This window comes from Mustela putorius, unplaced genomic scaffold (genome assembly GCF_011764305.1).
Source record: "Mustela putorius furo isolate JIRA1106 unplaced genomic scaffold, ASM1176430v1.1 tig00000174_pilon_pilon_pilon, whole genome shotgun sequence".
Lineage (NCBI taxonomy): Eukaryota > Metazoa > Chordata > Mammalia > Carnivora > Mustelidae > Mustela > Mustela putorius.
The window spans coordinates 14579063-14596745 of NW_025421304.1; the positions used below are offsets into that span (position 1 = coordinate 14579063).

General features: G+C 36.4%; 1 protein-coding gene across 10 annotated transcripts in view; it reads left to right on the forward strand.

The window, feature by feature from the left end:
- CHD9 (chromodomain helicase DNA binding protein 9) overlaps window positions 1-17683 on the forward strand; it is a 226035-nt gene that overhangs the window by 72562 nt on the left and 135790 nt on the right. For 9 of the 10 annotated variants that reach the window (XM_045076062.1, XM_045076065.1, XM_045076061.1 and 6 more), the window contains one exon: window positions 4663-6285. In XM_045076062.1, the coding sequence (XP_044931997.1) occupies window positions 4828-6285 (1458 nt within the window). In that variant the 5' untranslated portion in view covers window positions 4663-4827. Of the gene's footprint in view, window positions 1-4662; window positions 6286-13211; window positions 13285-17683 lie in introns of those variants that run through there. The other variant, XM_045076071.1, reaches the window with a different exon arrangement.

Consider the following 17683-nt stretch of genomic DNA (forward strand, 5'->3'; position numbering starts at 1 on the left):
AATTCCCCTTCAGAGATCAATTATTACTCATCTTTCAAGTGCCTGAAGTTCTTTATCAATTAATATTCATTGGATGATAAAATAGCAAAATTATTTTCTTAATTAAAATTTTTACTTCTCCCCCCCTATTTTAGATAAGCCTCAGGTTACATAAATGTAGAAAACATTCTGCTTTAGCACAGTCTACCGTCATGTACAAAAATTCAAGGACTATACCAGTTCTTTCCTATATGGACTATTACTGCTCTGATATATCATTTATTTATTTCCAAAGCAGACTCCTAAGAATTGTTGAATATGTTTTGAGAATTAATGTATAAGAGGCGCCTGGGTGGCTCAGTCATTAAGCATCTACCTTTGGCTCGGATCGTGATCTCAGGGTCCTGGGATCAAGCCCGACATCAGGCTCCCTGCTCTGTGGGAAGCCTGCTTCTAGCTCTACAACTCACCCTGCTTGTGTTCCCTCTCTCACTGTGTCTCTCTCTCCCTGTCAAATAAATAAAATCTTTTTAAAAAATAAATAAATGTATAAGCATGTAGTAAATCTGTATAAATTCAGAATGTTTTATATTTTTGTTTAAGTTCACTGTTAATAGCAGAAGGTAGAAATATATACAATAATGTGATATCCTTCCAGTAATTTATTTTCAGCATTCAGTTGGGCTGTAGATTTTTATAGTTGTGGGTTCTGAACTCTTGAAGTAATACATTCTAATTATTCAAAAAATTACTTTAATCATTCTAAGATGCTTATATTTTCCACTTTTAACATCTCTAAAATCTTGGGGTGGGGGCGCCTGGGTGGCTCAGTGGGTTGGGCCGCTGCCTTCGGCTCGGGTCATGATCTCAGGGTCCTGGGATCGAGTCCCGCGTCAGGCTCTCTGCTCAGCAGGGAGCCTGCTTCCCTCTCTCTCTTCTCTGCCCACCTCTCCATCTACTTGTGATTTCTCTCTGTCAAATAAATATATAAAATCTTTAAAAAAAAAAAAAAATCTTGGGGTGGTGCCTAAGTGGCTAAGTCAGGTAAACATCTGACTCTTGGTTTCAGCTCAGATTGTGATCTCAGGGTTATGAGATTGAGCCCCGTGTTGGGTTCTGCACTCAGTGTGGAGTCTGCTTGAGATTCTCTCCCTCTCTCTCGCCTCTCCTTCCACTCACTCTCTTTCCTTCTCAAATAAATAAATAAATCTTAAAAGAAAATCTCTGAAATTGGGATGTGTCTCAGTACCCATGTGCCAGGTGGGGGTCATGGAGTACTTACCTGTGTGTACACACACTTAGTCATAGTTGTTTATATTGCCATGACCAGTTGGGCTATGTACATTAGTACTACATGTGCGTTATTTAAAATGTCTTTTTTGGGGGGCGGTGCCTGGGTGGCTCAGTGGGTTGAAGCCTCTGCCTTCGGCTCTGGTCATGATCCCAAGGTCCTGGGATCAAGCCCTGCATTGGGTTCTCTGCTCAGCAGGGAGCCTGCTTCCCTTCCTCTCTCTCCGCCTGCCTCTTTGCCTGCTTGTGATCTCTGTCTGTCAAATAAATAAATAAAATCTTTTGAAAAAAATAAAAATAAAATGTTTTTTTTTTTTTTTTTTTTTTGCAAGTAGGCTTCACGCCCAGTGCAGAGCCCAACAGAGAGTTTGAACTCACAACCATGAGATAAAGAGTAGAGCACCAAACCAACTGAGCCACCCTGGTGCCCCTAAAATGTCTTTTTAAAATATACTATTTTCCCGTATTTAACCAAAATGTTGATTATGCAGAGAGGCACAGGAACAGAATAGCAGAGCATAATTTAATATTAGAGAAGCAAATATTTGTTGTCGAAGGAATGAGAGCAGTTCACATTTACTTACAGAGCAATAATCAAGTATTTTATGGACCAAGCAGACTATCTTAAGGCAGAAGAAATTATCAGATCCTTTTGAATAAGACTAAGTCTAAAATCCTTTGAAATGGTATAGTGCCGTAGTGTAACTGGCAGCATTTTCTTTTCTTTACTTTTCTTTTTTAACATTATATCAACGAATGATGTACCTCATACTTGATGATATACTGGATTTGGTAACTTTCATTGTATTTCTTTTTTTGTGTTCCTCTTCATAAATAATCATATAACCGTATAAAATCATAAGACATTGCTTTCCTGATTAATAACTTATAGATGTTCCCCAGTCTGGAGTCTGAAGCAGAAACTAGTAAGATACGTTCCAGAGAAGTGATGTAACCTACCTTCTATTTTGCCAACGGCCTTGTTCAGTTCAGACCACATAGCCTTTCATCTGCTCTGTCTCACAATTATAAAATCTGGAAAAATAACTTTTTCCATAATTTTCTTCTTCCAAAATCATATATTTGTTAAAGGACTTAGGTACATACCATTGTGATTAATAATAAGGCAGTTTCCAATTAAAGTTAACATAGGGGACGCCTGGGTGGCTCAGTTGGTTGGACGACTGCCTTCGGCTCAGGTCATGATCCCAGAGTCCCGGGATCGAGTCCCACATCAGGCTCCCAGCTCCATGGGGAGTCTGCTTCGCTCTCTGACCTTCTCCTCGCTCATGCTCTCTCTCACTGTCTCTCTCTCAAATAAATAAATAAAATCTTAAAAAAAAAAAAAAAGTTAACATAGAATTAGGACCCCTGGGTGGCTCAGTTAGCTAAGCCGCTACCTTCAGCTCAGGTCATGATCCCAGGGTCCTGGGATCAAGTCCCACATCGGATTCCTTGCTTAGTGGGAAGCCTGCTTCTCTCTGTCTCTGCCTGCCACTCTGCCTGCTTTTGCGCTCTCTCTGTCTCTGACAAAGTCTTTTTTAAAAAATTAACATAGAATTTTTCAAAAGTATTTGTACATTAAAATAGTGAGCATTTTCTTTAAGAAATTTCTGTTTTCTAATATGGACCTCCCAAAATAGAAGTTCTGGAAAAGTTTCTTAGGACTTTGCTAATATTTGATTAAACTAATATGTAGAGCAGCAGGAACCTTCATTTGTGGTTCTCTCGGCAAGACGGTAGAGCACAGCCATAAATTACCTTTGTTAAAAGTATTTGGAAAGCTACAGATCTGGAACAAAATGAGCTGGCCATTTCATATTAATGAGTAACCTATTAGATCCTTTCCACACATAAATAGCATGTATGTGTGTGTATATGTACATATATTCATGTAAATGTAGTCATTTTTGCTCTTCAGACTGTCATAAAAATAATTCATTGCTTAGCTCAAGCTACTGTTTATATTTGCCTCAGCTTGATTGTCACCACACATTTATTTACACAGTTTAGTAAATAAGCAGTATTTATATTCCAAATGACTTAATGAGGGCAGGAGAGAGACTTAGGGACAGAGTAATGAATATAACCATTAACAGAAAGATTCTTGCTTTTGCTACATGAATATCTAAATCAATTGGCTGTTAGGAAGGCTGATCTTCCACGTACATGAGCCGTGAACCATGGTAGCAGTATGTGGGAACATCCCAACCATCCCCTGTCTGCATTGTCTGTCAACTGACCAGATGCTTAACTCATCTCATTTGGCCCAGTTTAACATGATCTCATGCAATTGTTGCTGTTCTTTTAAAAATAAATAAATAAATAAAATTATTTGTTTATTTATTTATTTAAGAGGGAGAGAGAGAGAGAGAGAGAGAATCTGAAGCAGACTGCACACTGAGCGCAGAGTCCCACACTGGGCTCAATCCAACGACTGCGAGATTGTGACCTGAGCTGAAACCAAGAGTCGGTTACCCAACCAACTGAGCCACCCAGGCACCCCATACAATTGTTCTTCATGTATTTCTGCATATACTGTATGAAACAAGAAGATGCATCTGCTCAAGAGGTCTAGAGCAAAATATCACAACACACTAATCTGAGAAAATCTGGTATCAGCTATGTTAACAAGCTGTTACTTTGAAGTGTTAATACATATATATTTTAAACATGCCATAGCTGCTGGGGAGTGATTGTCATTTCATGGTAGAGGAGAGAGTCTGACATACCATTCTTAGGTTTACATTCTTTCATCAAAATATATGAACTAAAGCAGCACCTGGGTAGCTCAGTCAGTTGAGCATCCAACTCTTTTTTTTTTTTTTTTTAAAGATTTTATTTATTTATTTATTTGACAGAGAGAGACCACAAGTAGGCAGAGAGGCAGGCAGAGAGAGAGAGGAGGAAGCAGGCTCCCTGCTGAGCAGAGAGCCCGATGTGGGACTTGATCCCAGGACCCTGAGATCATGACCTGAGCCGAAGGCAGTGGCTTAACCCACTGAGCCACCCAGGCGCCCGAGCATCCAACTCTTGATCTCAGCTTAAGTCTTGATCTCACAGTTGAGTTCGAGCCCCACATTGGGCTCCATGCTAACTATGGAGCCTACTTTTAAAAATATGTGTACATATGTATGTATGTGTGTAAACATATATATACGAACTTGAAATTGAAGTACTATGCATTATTAGTTTCAAATACATACAGTCATGTCCCATGCACCCGCATTTTTTTCCTTGTATGTAATATCAATGAGCTTTTTGCAATTTTTAATCATTCTACCAAAAAATACTGTATACCAAGATTGTATGTTTTTTACACCATATATAAACTTTGTAGAACTTTAATGAATTCTCATCATTAAACTTGAATTGTTTTTCTTATTTTCCTAGGATTCTGACACTTCATGACATGTCATTATCTAGAGCAATAATGAACATTGACCTGTTTCGGATTAGTTGATGACCTTTGGCAATGATCCAGTAATATCCACTACACAGAAGCCGAATATACTTCATTTGGAGTGAATAGCCCGGATTGTCACTGGATTTTTCAAGATGACAGATCCAATGATGGACTTTTTTGATGATGCCAATCTTTTTGGTGAGACCTTAGAAGGTTTGTCAGATGATGCATTTGTACAACCAGGACCTGTTTCACTAGTTGATGAATTGAACTTAGGTGCAGAATTTGAGCCTTTGCACATAGACTCACTGAACCATGTTCAAGGTACTCCAACACATCAGAAGATAACTGATTATGAGCAGTTAAATCAGTTTGATTCAATGAAATTTCACCAAGTCAATCAGCCTTTTGGTAGCCCAGCTGAACATGTGTTATCTCCACACTCTCAGTTTAATTGTTCTCCGATCCACCCCCAAAACCAGCCCAATGGTTTGTTTCCAGATGTAGCAGATGGCAGTCCAATGTGGGGCCATCAGACAGCTACCAGCATTTCCAATCAAAATGGGTCTCCTTTTCACCAACAAGGACATTCTCACTCTATGCATCAAAATAAAAGCTTTGTGGTACACCATGACTTTGCCTTATTTCAGGCCAGTGAACAACAAACACAGTGCACTTCACTACGCTCACAGCAAAATAGAAATAATCTTAACCCAGGGCAGAATTCTCTCAGCCAGTCTAAAAATTTTATGGATGTTAATGTTTCTGGTCCGCACAGAGTCAGTGTTAACCACCCTTCACAAATCCCTAATGCATCTACGTCGCAACAGTCTCTTTCGATGCAGCAGTTTTCCCAAACGTCAAATCCTTCAGTTCACTTCCTCAAGTGTAGCAATCATCAAGAAGGGAATTTCAATGGACCTTCTCCAAATATGACTTCTTGTTCTGTCAGTAATTCACAGCAGTTTTCTTCACATTATTCCTTTTCCAGTAATCATGTCTCACCAAACAGTCTTCTGCAGACCTCTGCAGTGCTTGCACCTAATCACACAAATCAGACTTTATCCGATTTTACCGGAAGTAACTCCTTTTCACCTCATAGGGGAATCAAGCAAGAATCCACTCAGCATATGCTAAATCCCAATACATCGTTGAATTCAAATAATTTCCAAATGTTGCATTCATCACATCCTCAGGGTAATTATAGCAATTCAAAATTATCTCCTGTGCACATGAACTTCCCAGATCCTGTTGACTCAGGAACTCAAATGGGCCATTTCAATGATCACGTAGAAACTAATGGCTTTTCATCTTTAGAAGAGAATTTACTTCATCAAGTGGAGTCTCAAACTGAGCCGTTTACAGGACTTGACCCAGAAGACCTCCTCCACGAGGGTCTCCTTCCCCAGTTTGATGAGGCCGCATTTGGACAAGATCATTCAAGTCATGTTTTAGATCATGACCTTGAACGGCAGTTTACTTCACATCTTGTAACTCGGCCTTCGGATATGACTCAAACACAGCTGCATGGCCAGGCTCGGAGTTGGCACTCTTCGCTTTCCAATCATCAACATTTACATGACAGAAATCGCCTATATTTACAGCGACAGGTATGTGGCTCTTTTATTTTGGTGAGTTGGGATAGGATGGGCTTTTTTTTTTTTCCTCTTTTTTTTAAGTTAATTTTATGTGAGACATATCCAGGATTTTTCAAACTTAGGCATATTTTGACATAGTTTCTATTGCTTTAACAGTCTTATATTTGAAAGTGATTTCTTGGTGTGTTCAAAGCAATACATTAACTTCTATATTTAGAAAATGATAAGGTTTTAGGACCTTTTTTGTAACTTTGAATTATAATTGCCTTCAACAGAATGATTTATTATCAAAAATGAAAACGTAACCATAATTAAAAGGTACAATAGACTGGGAACATTTTGTCACAAATGTAATGAACATAGTGCTAATATTCCTATAAAAAGCTCATAGGGGCACCTGGGTGGCTCAATGGTTTAAAAAGCTCATATAAGTTGATAAGCAAACTTTTAGAACTTCACTTGATAACTAAATAAAGCAGAGAAGCTGGAATTCACAAAAGGGTAAGTTGAATTAGTAAACAGAACACTCAGAATAATATGCAACTTTAATAATTCAATTTGCAGCCTGGTTTTATTTTTATGTATTAGAAAAAAAATGTTTGGTTAATGCTGACACATTTATGGTGACATTGGGACTTATATAGCTTTGTTAATTGACACAAATATTTTGGGAAACAGTTTGATAGTAAATTTGAATATAAAAATACTTTATCACAATAACCCAAACACAGGAAAAGTAATATACCCAAGGATATTTTTGTTACACTATCTATACAGGACAAGTGGAAGCATCATAGTTTATTATCATAGAGTATTAGATGGACTATTACAGGCATTAAAAAGTTTGAAGACTAACATTGACAATATGTTAGTGATGGGGAAAAACCATAATTCAAAATTAAGATCACAGTAAAGCGGTTAAGAGTATAAGCTCAGGTACCAAACTACCTGGATTAGAATCTTGGCTACTGTTACTTACTAGCTGTGTGACTTTTAGCTAGTTAAGAGAATTTTATTCTTTCTCATTTGCCTTATCTTCTAAGTGCGGAGTACTAACAGGATCTACTTAATAGGTCTTTGATAAAAATTAAAAGGGTTGTAATATGTGAAAATACTGAGAACTGTGCCTTGCATATAGTAAGCACTTAATGTTTTTATAATTCTTTTCATAGCAGTATGAAAATACACATGGAAAAAAATATTGAAAGGAGATAGATTGTTTTAGGGTAGTACAATTATACTTTCCTTTGTTTTCTATAGTTATAGTCATGTTACTCTGTTGTTTCTATAATAAAAATATATTTAATGTAATATTTTATCACTTACCTGAAATCTTGTCGAATTAAGGATTCCTAAAATGCTTCAATACCTTGGTTACCTGTGAGATCTGGTGGACAGTGTAATATATCACAGTACTTGAAATTAAACGTTTAGGGACCATTTATTCATCTCAAAGCCTTGAAACGTTTGAAGAAGATAAACTCTTTATCTTTTCCCTTAGTTTGATTTTATTTCTGCTTCCAATGTTATTTTCAGTACATTTTTTGAAATGTCTGGTAGATTTTAAGATAGTTAAAAGACACTCTTAAACCTTTCCTCCTCTTTTGTGGCCTGAATAGAATATTATGATTTTGCTCCCTCTACTGGAAGAGGATCAAGCATCTTCTTTAGAAGGACCCTGGGAAAAACCTCTACTTCTTGAACCTTAAGTCATCTATCCTCTTAATATGAAGTTTTCTGACTAGTTGGGACTAGTCATTTTGTGTAGCATATACTTGAAGGTGTGAAGCCTGAAATTTATTTATTTTATACTTTTGTTTTGCTAGGTCCTTGTCATCATTGTAGTTTTTCTTTAATTTATGTTTTCCTAAACATGTTCTACTGGCTTTGAAAGAAGTTATAGATTTGGAGTGAATAAAGATTAATTTTAAATAACTAAAGTAGTTCCCAATGCTGGCATGTAGATGGTGTAATCTGAGAGGAATTTTTTTCAGAACCATCCTAAGCAACCTTTCATATATCATCTTACTCTACTGATAAATTCATAAGGCTTTATTTAAACGTACTTACCTTTTTGTTTCAGAGTTTGTTTTGTTTTGCTAACTTCTTGTTCTTTATGTTGAAAAACAGATCAAGGGCAGTTGGTTTGGGATAATTTTTTGACTTATTGAAAAACTATTCTTAAGTTTCTGGAATTTCTTAGTGTTAAGAATGATATTTGGGAGTTGTTGATTGTGGGGATGAAAAGGAGGGATGGATTTGGTAAAGAAGGTAAAGGGTTATTATGATTTAGTTTTATGGATTGTATGTAGGTTTTATATGTACTGAATTATAGGTCACATATCCTACATATGTGAAATTCGAATGATTTGGTATGTGTAATGTGTCATAAATTTTGACAGAGCTTTATAAGTTTATTTTGCCTGTGTAATTTTTGGCATATTCTGGATGGTTATGTTTATTACATAGCAAAAATGTCATATTAATAAGGACTTTTGTTATGGTCTTTCCCCAGATTCTGTGAAAATAAAATTTTTAAAAGATTTTTTTTAACTGTCTGTCTTAATTGCAGTAATTTCATTTCAGACTAAATTAGCATCGTTAAATATGTATAGATGTTAAGAGATTAAAAAATAATAAAGTGGCATAATTTTTGGTATATCAAAATTTAAAAATGAGATACATTTTATACAGCCGAAACAAGATATTCTTTAACCCAATGTGTGAAAATTCACGATGGCACTCTATTCAGAATTCCGGAAAGCTTCAGTGAGAATGTTGAATATGTAAAGAATACTTCTAAGCCTTGCTTTTACTTATTTCCCAACTGAGATGGGGTGGTTTTGGTTATAATTTCAGATGTCTTTAAGTAAGTACTCTGTGTCAGTCCTTAAAAACAGTGAATATTGCTGAGAATATTTCTTGTATAACTAACTCTAGAATTTTACCACTAACTAAGAGAAAAGAGGGTGCCTGGGTGGTTTAGTGGGTTAAAGCCTCTGCCTTTGGCCCAGGTCATGATCCCAAGGTCCTGAGATCGAGCCTCACATCGGGCTCTCTGCTCAGCGGTGAGCCTGCTTCCCCTGGCCTCTCTCTCGGCCTGCCTCTCTGCCTACTTGTGATCTCTGTCAAATAAATAAATAAAATCTTAAAACAAAAAAAAAGAGGAAGGAAAAAAGGTAGGAAGCTAGCAAGTGTTCCTAAATGTAAGTGCTCACTAAACATAGTACAGAAAATACTAGCCTTATTTTCATGTGTAATTTTTAGAGCAGAGGAATTTTGAGAAAAAAAATACCATAAACTTTTCGTTGCTCCCTTGTGACAAACACTTTCTTCTATTTTATAACACAAAATCTTGCATTTTTGTCTTATTTGTGAAGTAGAAATCACATAGAGGATTATGTGATCTCTCAATGTTTATAAATTCAACTTACTATAAAATTTTGATAGAGAAAAATATGTGGGATAGCTGAGATAGCAATCAAAACAGAAAATAGAATTTTAGGATAGACATAATGACACATAATTCCTTGTTGGCTTTGTACTGTGATGAATTCATCACTTTCCTTAGTATCTTGAATTTTTATTTCATTTTCTTCCTGAACATAGGGAATTTGTATTACTTACAAGATTTTAAAGAAAGTAGAGAAAGACAGGTTTGAACAACCTGTGTAAGACACATTTTAAAACAATGGATCATTGTCTGATAAAAAATTTAGTATGTGGGGACGCCTGGGTGGCTCAGTGGGTTAAAGCCTCTGCCTTTGGCTCGGGTCATGATCTCAGGGTCCTGGGATCAAGCCCCGCATCGGGCTCTCTTGCTCAGCGGGGAGCCTGCTTCCCTTCCTCTCTCTCTGCCTGCCTCTCTGCATGCTTGTGATCTCTCTGTCAAATAAATAAATAAAACCTTTAAACAAGTTTAATATGTGTTTATTAAAAAATTGGACCGTATAGAAAACAAAAATAAGTTGTAATAGCACTAGCACTGTTGACATTTTCTGTAGGAGTTCCTAGTGAGATCTGTTGTCTCTCTCATCCCTGTCCTCCACCGACGTATTTCTGCGTTTTTAAGAAATAAAGTTGGAATCATTATAGTTCATGCTTTTTGGCAAATGGCTTTTTTAACCTTCCAGTTAATATGTTGCAGACATCTTTCATGTCATTACCTATTTTTCTGAAAATGATTTCTCTTTCTTTTTTTTTTTTTTTTAAAGATTTTATTTATTTGTCAGAGAGAGTGAGCGAGAGCAAGCACAGGCAGACAGAGTGGAAGGCAGAGTCAGACGGAGAAGCAGGCTCCCTGCGGAGCAAGGAGCCCGATATGGGACTCGATCCCAGGACGCTGGGATCATGACCTGAGCCGAAGGCAGCTGCTTAACCAACTGAGCCACCCAGGCGTCCCTGAAAATGATTTCGAATACCTGAATAGTTTACCCTTGTAAGGTTGCTAAAGTACCATGTAAAAAATAAGGTTGTTTTTGAGACCTGGAAAAATCTGAATCAAGTTTAATTAAAGTATCTTTTTATTTTTCTTGCATGTATTACCATAATAATCTAGTTTAAAGGAGGTGCATAGCAATAGCAAAAATTATAATGACTAACACATAGGGCACTTACTTTGTGCCAAGACTATTCTAAATTCTTAATAATAACACATTGATCCCTCACAACAGTCCTTTTATTTGGTTATAGTTGTTTCCTTGAATTTCCATGGGAGGAGACTGAGGTGCAGAAGACTTAAGTAGTATACTTCAAGTCACACAGCCAAAGTGGGGATAGCCGGTGGCCAAGACAAGATTCAGACCAAGTTTGATTACATTATATGTGGTTGTAACCACTTTCACTTTCCTTCAAAGTGTGTTAATACATTGTAATATAGAGTAATAATATACTAAATGATTTTTCCCAACTCCCTCCTTCTTTCAAAAATGTATCCTACTGATGAGGCAAAAACTTGCTTTAAAATCTCTAAGTGGAAAAGAGCATACATCTCATGGTTTCTGGCTGTATCAGCAATCATTTGTCCATTACAGAGGTAAAAACAACCCCGAAGCAAAGAGAAGTAAAGCAGAATAGCTGTTGCTTCCAAAAGTGTTGAGATATTTTTTATAAAATTGTGTATAAGATGATAACAACAAATGTCCTGAAGGTAAACCTGATCATTATGTTTAAGTGTTTGAAGAACCTTACAGGTCAGAAATAGGCCTACTAAGTGAGTCATAGAAAAGCAGATTGTCATGGGATATTAAGGAAGAAGTTTGAAATAAATGTCTTTCCATGAAAGCTTAAATAGAATGGTCCAGATCGGTTACAGAAAGAAGTCCTATAGTGAGTGTAAGATGCATTAAATTAGTAGGTTCTTCACAACTCTTAAGACTGGTTGCAATTTTGGGTTGCTTGCAGGATGTATCATTCCTGTTGCCTATTTAGTTCCTGAGTGGTGTTACAAATAATGAAGAAAGGTAAAGAAATATGACAAGTTCTCTGCTATCCAGCAATGTCAGGGATTTATTACAGATGAGTAAAGTTTCCAGATAGTTCAGTTGTATTCTTTAAAGCGTGAAATTCTTTAATTATACAGCTCCCCCTCTGGCCCACAGAGGGCGATGGTGATGGTGGTAGAATGCTTGACTGGGAAAGATGAAGAGAAACAGTTTTATAGGGAAGTCTTGTGTAATGGTAAGAGTGTGTAATGGTGTAATGGTAAGAATTCCCACTTACTTAAAAATTTATTGGAACACATTAGATATGTGAAAATTATCTTAAGTAGATACAGCTGATTTTGTGTATAAGTAAAGTCGTTTTTAAAAAAGAGAGAAGGGAGGCGCCTGGGTGGTTCAGTGGGTTAAGCCTCTGCCTTCGCTCAGGTCATGGTCTTAGGGTCCCGCATCCGGCTCTCTGCTCAGCAGGGAGCCTGCTTCCCCCTCTCTCTCTGTCTGCCTCTCTGCTTACCTGTGATCTCTCTCTCTCTCTCTCTCCCCCAAATACATAAAAATAAAATAAAAAGAGAGAGAGAAGGGGCACTTAGGTGGCTCAGTTTGGTTAAGCATGAGACTCTTGATTTTGGCTCAGGCAGGTCATGATATCTGGGTCACAGGATCAAACCCCCTCTTGGGGTCAGCGCTGAGTCTGCTTAAGATTCCCTCTCCCTCTGCCCCTTCCCCAATTTTCATGCTTGCTCTCTCTCCCTAAGATAAATAAATAAATGGAATCTTTATAAAGAGAGGAAAATCTATGTAAAACGAGACTATGTAAAACTAAAGCAAGGGATTCGCTGTATGTTGCTCATATTCATTGAACTCAGAGGATCTCAAGCTCTTTACTAGGTTGTTTTTTTTCTCCCAGTGGTAACTTTGTTGAAGCCAAAAAAGCAACTGATGTATGAACAATTAAAAAACTTGTCACTCCACTTGTGCTCTAGACAAAAAGAGAAAAAAAAACTAAGGAATTCTTAGGCTGTCTCCTTGAACTAATTAAAAATCTTATAAAATACATCCCTCAATTTATCTGAGTTTACTTAAATCTTTATGCATTTGGCCTGGTATTGCCTATAAGAAGCTTCACAGTTCTTAGTTGTATATGCCAGAAACACAAAAGAGAAATTCTGAACAGGAATTTCCCATGTAGTTGCGCTTCCCCCCACCCCTCAGTTAAAGTGGGCTAGTTTTGGTTTTAACATTTTCTGTCATGTCCTCAGGATTAAAATATTCTGTTTGAATGGGGGAAATTTGTATAATATTAGCTAGCTCTAGAATACAATCTTAAATATTAAACCAGATACTATAAATTGTAGAAAAGCGAGCTCTGCACCGCCTGTCAAGAATCAGAGTAACAGAAACTCCAGTTCTTAGCAGTAGCTTTAAGGCTGTTGACCTCTCACATGCATACTTAAGGGTGAGAGGTGAACGGGAAGTGAATTCCAGGGGTGGGGAAGAGGCAGGCAGCAGTTGGTGAGAAATTTGTGGATTAGTGCAGTATGTGAAGAGCATGAGATCCAAGCCAAACTTCAAAGTAGGTCTAATGAAATTTTGTTGTATTTAATTTTATTGATGAGGTGCACTCCCAACTATCTTAGGACTACTCGATCATTTACTTCTTATTAATGTCTGAAATGGAGAACAATGCATTGGGGCTCCTGAGCCATTAAATTTTATACCTATTATGATAACATAAATACACAGTTGTCTAGGATACTTCAGTATGGGTGATCAGGTTTCTTCATTTGGGTATTTGGACTGAGACTATTTTAAATTAAGGAAATATTTTAATACAATGTGTTGTGGTAATATATGAAGAGTTAAGTGCGTAGCTGGGAAGTTTGGACTGCAGTTGGAGTTAAGTAAGATCTGGTAATTCGCTGTGCTTGACTATGCAAATACTACCTTGCACGTTTATTATGCAAGAATACCTTGTGAATTACAAAAGAAGAGCAATCTTTAAAGCGATGTTTTTCCTACAGGTTTTCTTTTCAGGTTTGTGTACCTGAAAACAGTGCAGTTTACATGGACCATTTCATGAAATCATAGGATTTGGGAGCTGGACAAGATTTTACTCTATTCTCAAATACACAGAAAGGCAATAACAGTATTAGAGAGTCATAACGTGCTTGCTAATTAGTTAGCAGATTCCTTTTGTAGTTTAAACGTGATCTGAAATGAGAGTTATACCACGCTATGGTCAGACATTAATTTTACATTTACTGTGTTGTATTATAAAGCTTAGTTGTCTCCAAGTTGAGAAATACGGTAAGGTTTAGGGGGTTTTTTGTTTGTTTTGTGTAGGTAGCTTTTAGTGTGTCATAACTTTTTAACTATATCTTTATAGTTAGGTCTAAAAAATGCACCCTTACTATTATTTGTCAGATGTAGGTGTAAATTATATATACTGAATTTTATGTAACATCTGTATTTTGGAAATGTTGCATTTTTAGTGCTTTTATTTGTTCAGACTTTACGTCTCCCAGGTGTATGAGATTATGCAGGCCATGAGGTTGTGAAAATGAATATGTCCTTTGCCTTTGAAGAGCTCCCATTGAAAATTGCATCATACTTTCCCATTGATCTATATTATAATTTCAGAGCTGTTCTCTTTTCATTTCTGATTCAAGTTTGTTGGATGGTGGTTTCCAGCACTTTCCCTTAGTCCTCCAGCTAAGTGACTTGGAATGAGTGATTTACAAACAAAAAATTAATTTCTTTGACCTATCCTGGTTAAAGGAAGTGCTGTAGTTTCTAGGTTAGCTCCTTGTCCCATGACATTTTAGCAATCTATCATTATTTGATTCTTCATATACATATAATAATATATGTGCGTATAATATACAACTGTCTGAGTCTAATTGCTTTTGTGAATGGCAAAGCCAAGAAAGCAGGCCCTTTTCTTTTGAGCTTCTAATCTACTTAAATTTATTACAAACTATTGCTGAAGTCTTACAAAACTGTGTTGTGTTTTCAACTTGGAGCCCTGTTTTTTGTTTTTTTGTTTGTTTTTAAAAAAGACATAACTAGTTACCAAGAGATATATTATACTTACAAGATGATATTACTAGATAAATATCCTATGGCTTTTTTTTTTTTTCCTAAATACCTCAGGTGAAAGTTAGACTTAGAAGTAATATTTTAAAAACTACTATGGTAAACATTAAGAGTATGATTATAATGAGTTTTGGAGCACTGAAAAAAAATAAAATTTAATTAAAAAAAAAAGATCCAACATCAATTTTAAAAAAAGAATATGGTTACAGATAGAAATAGTAATAACATTTGTATAGTATTTTGAAAAATGGCTCTTTTAACATTGAGTCTTTGGTAATAATGTGGGGTATATGCAAGTTAGTAATATTTGCCAGAATCTGCAGATGAAGTATTTGAAGTGTTGAGAGGGAGAACAACCTGTCTAAAATTAGACCACTACTAACTGCTTAGCAGAAACAGCACATGTTGCTCGAGCACCTGCTATTTGTATATCAGGTGCTGTGCTAAGTACTAAAAGTACAAATAGAGACTTTTTTTTTTTTTAAAGATTTTATTTATTTATTTGACAGAGAGAGATCACAAGTAGGCAGAGAGGCAGGCAGAGAGAGAGAGAGAGAGGAGGAAGCAGACTCCCTGCTGAGCAGAGAGCCCGATGCGGGACTCGATCCCAGGACCCTGAGATCATGACCTGAGCTGAAGGCAGCGGCTTAACCCACTGAGCCACCCAGGCGCCCCAAATAGAGACTTCTAAGGCTAGTCCTGTACTTTTGTTATTTTACAAGGAAAAAAAAAATTGGGTCCAAATCAGCTTCAGTGATATTAGAAATGTCAATGGTATGAATTTCTTCAGACTGTTTATTTTGAAAGTATCATTTATTTTTTCTAACTTTTTATTTTGGAAAAGTAATTTAAACTTACAGAAAAGGTAAAAGAATAATACAGTAAACATCCATATTTCCATTCATACAGACTCACTAATTGTTAATTTTTGGCATATTTGCTTTACAGTTTTATTTTTATAATAAAAGTTACTTTTTTTTCTAATAAAAGGTACTTTTACTAAGTGATAAAACTTAGCATCACCAGTAACTAGATATCGTGACACTTTACCCCCAAATACATCAACATGGCTCTCCTCAGAACAGGTATATTCTCCTACAAGTATGCAATCCTTTTATTATAATCAAGAAATTAGCAGGGGCACCTGCTCAGTGGGTTAAGCCTCTGCCTTTGGCTTAGGTCATGATCTCAGGGTCCTGGGATCAAGCCCTGCATCAGGCTCTCTGCTCAGCGGGGAGCCTGCTTCCTCCTCTCTCTCTGCCTGCCTCTCTGCCTACTTGTGGTCTCTCTCTGTGTGTCAAATAAATAAAATCTAAAAAAAAGAAAACATAAAAAATATTAAGAAAAAAAAGAAATTAACAGATAGTAATAATAAATACAATGCTGTATAATCCCATACAATCCCATACAAATATGAATAATCCAAATCCAAATTTTTTAAATTATTCCATAATATTCTTTAGAGACGTTTATTTTAACATCCAGGATCCAGTCAAGAGTCAGGCAATGCATTTAGCTCTTCTGTCCCCTTAAATGTTTAACCTCATACAGATTTTCTGGGCCTTTTTGTTATTCTTTCCTGACATTGACATTTTTTAAAGTCCAGGCCAGTTGCCTGTATTTGTCTAATTGTTCTTCATAACATAACTTAAACATTTTTTTATAAAAATGTTGTGTAGATGATGTTTGTATATCTCTATTGACTTACATTATGAAGTACGATGTTAGTTTGTCCCATTATTGGTTATGCTAAGTTTTATCACTTAGTAAAAGTACCTTTTCCCCTTTATAGTTAATAAGTGGAATTTTTCTATCAAGGATTGGACCCATAGATTTGGAAGAACATTAACTATGTTATAAGCCATTGCTGTGCGTATTCTTTTTGAATATTTGGCTACTGGGAATCCTTTCAGACCAACTCCATGCCTTTTTTTTTTTTTTAAGATTTTATTTATTTATTTGCCAGAGAGATCACAGGTAGGCAGAGAGGCAGGCAGGGGGAGAGGGGGAAGCAGGCTCCCCACTGTGTAGAGAGCCAGATGTGGGGCTCCATCCCAGGACCTTGAAATCACCCCTGAGATCATGACCTGAGCGGAAGGCAAGGCTCAACCCACTGAGCCACCCAGGCGCCCCAACTCCATGCCTTTTTAACATGTCCTCATCAGTCTCTAATTACTTCTCTACTTTCTGGTGCAAGAAAATGTTTCTAATTTCCCTGCTCCAGACCTGGAATCAGCTGTTGCTTTAAGGAGCTTATTTGCTTTGTTTATCCTATGTAATGCCGTGACATCTCCGAGTATTATTATGTAATTTCTTAGCTGTGTTTTGTGTTGGAAACTTGTGATCATATGAACAAATTCTGGAAATTTTTGATTCAGTTTCCTAACTACTTTGTCAACCTCTATGATTTTTGCATGGTGCTATGCTGTGTGTGAAGTTAGCAGTGGTCCTTTCTTGGCATTTGATTTAGGTACAATATACTTATATTGAACAGAGGAATTTAAGTTTTTTAAAAGGATAGATACAGATTTTTGAGAACATGCTATATGCTAAGTAAGCACTGCGGAAGTTGTAATTTTAAGACAGTGTTATCTATAAGATACTCATTTGTTGATGAATTCAACAAATGTATTTTTAGTACCTGACATATTTAAGGCAGTATGGTAGGCATTCTGCTTTTTTTGGTAACTTACAGGGGAGATAAGACCCTTATAACAAATAAGCATGAACCTCCCAAATAATATATTATCAGCAGTGTATGCCTAGATCGATAAATAAATAATCTAAAATGGTAGCAGATACTAAAATATTAGTTTATGTAGCTTTGTAAGATATTTCATGTGTTTCCTCTTTGGGAATTTGTAATAGTTCAAATC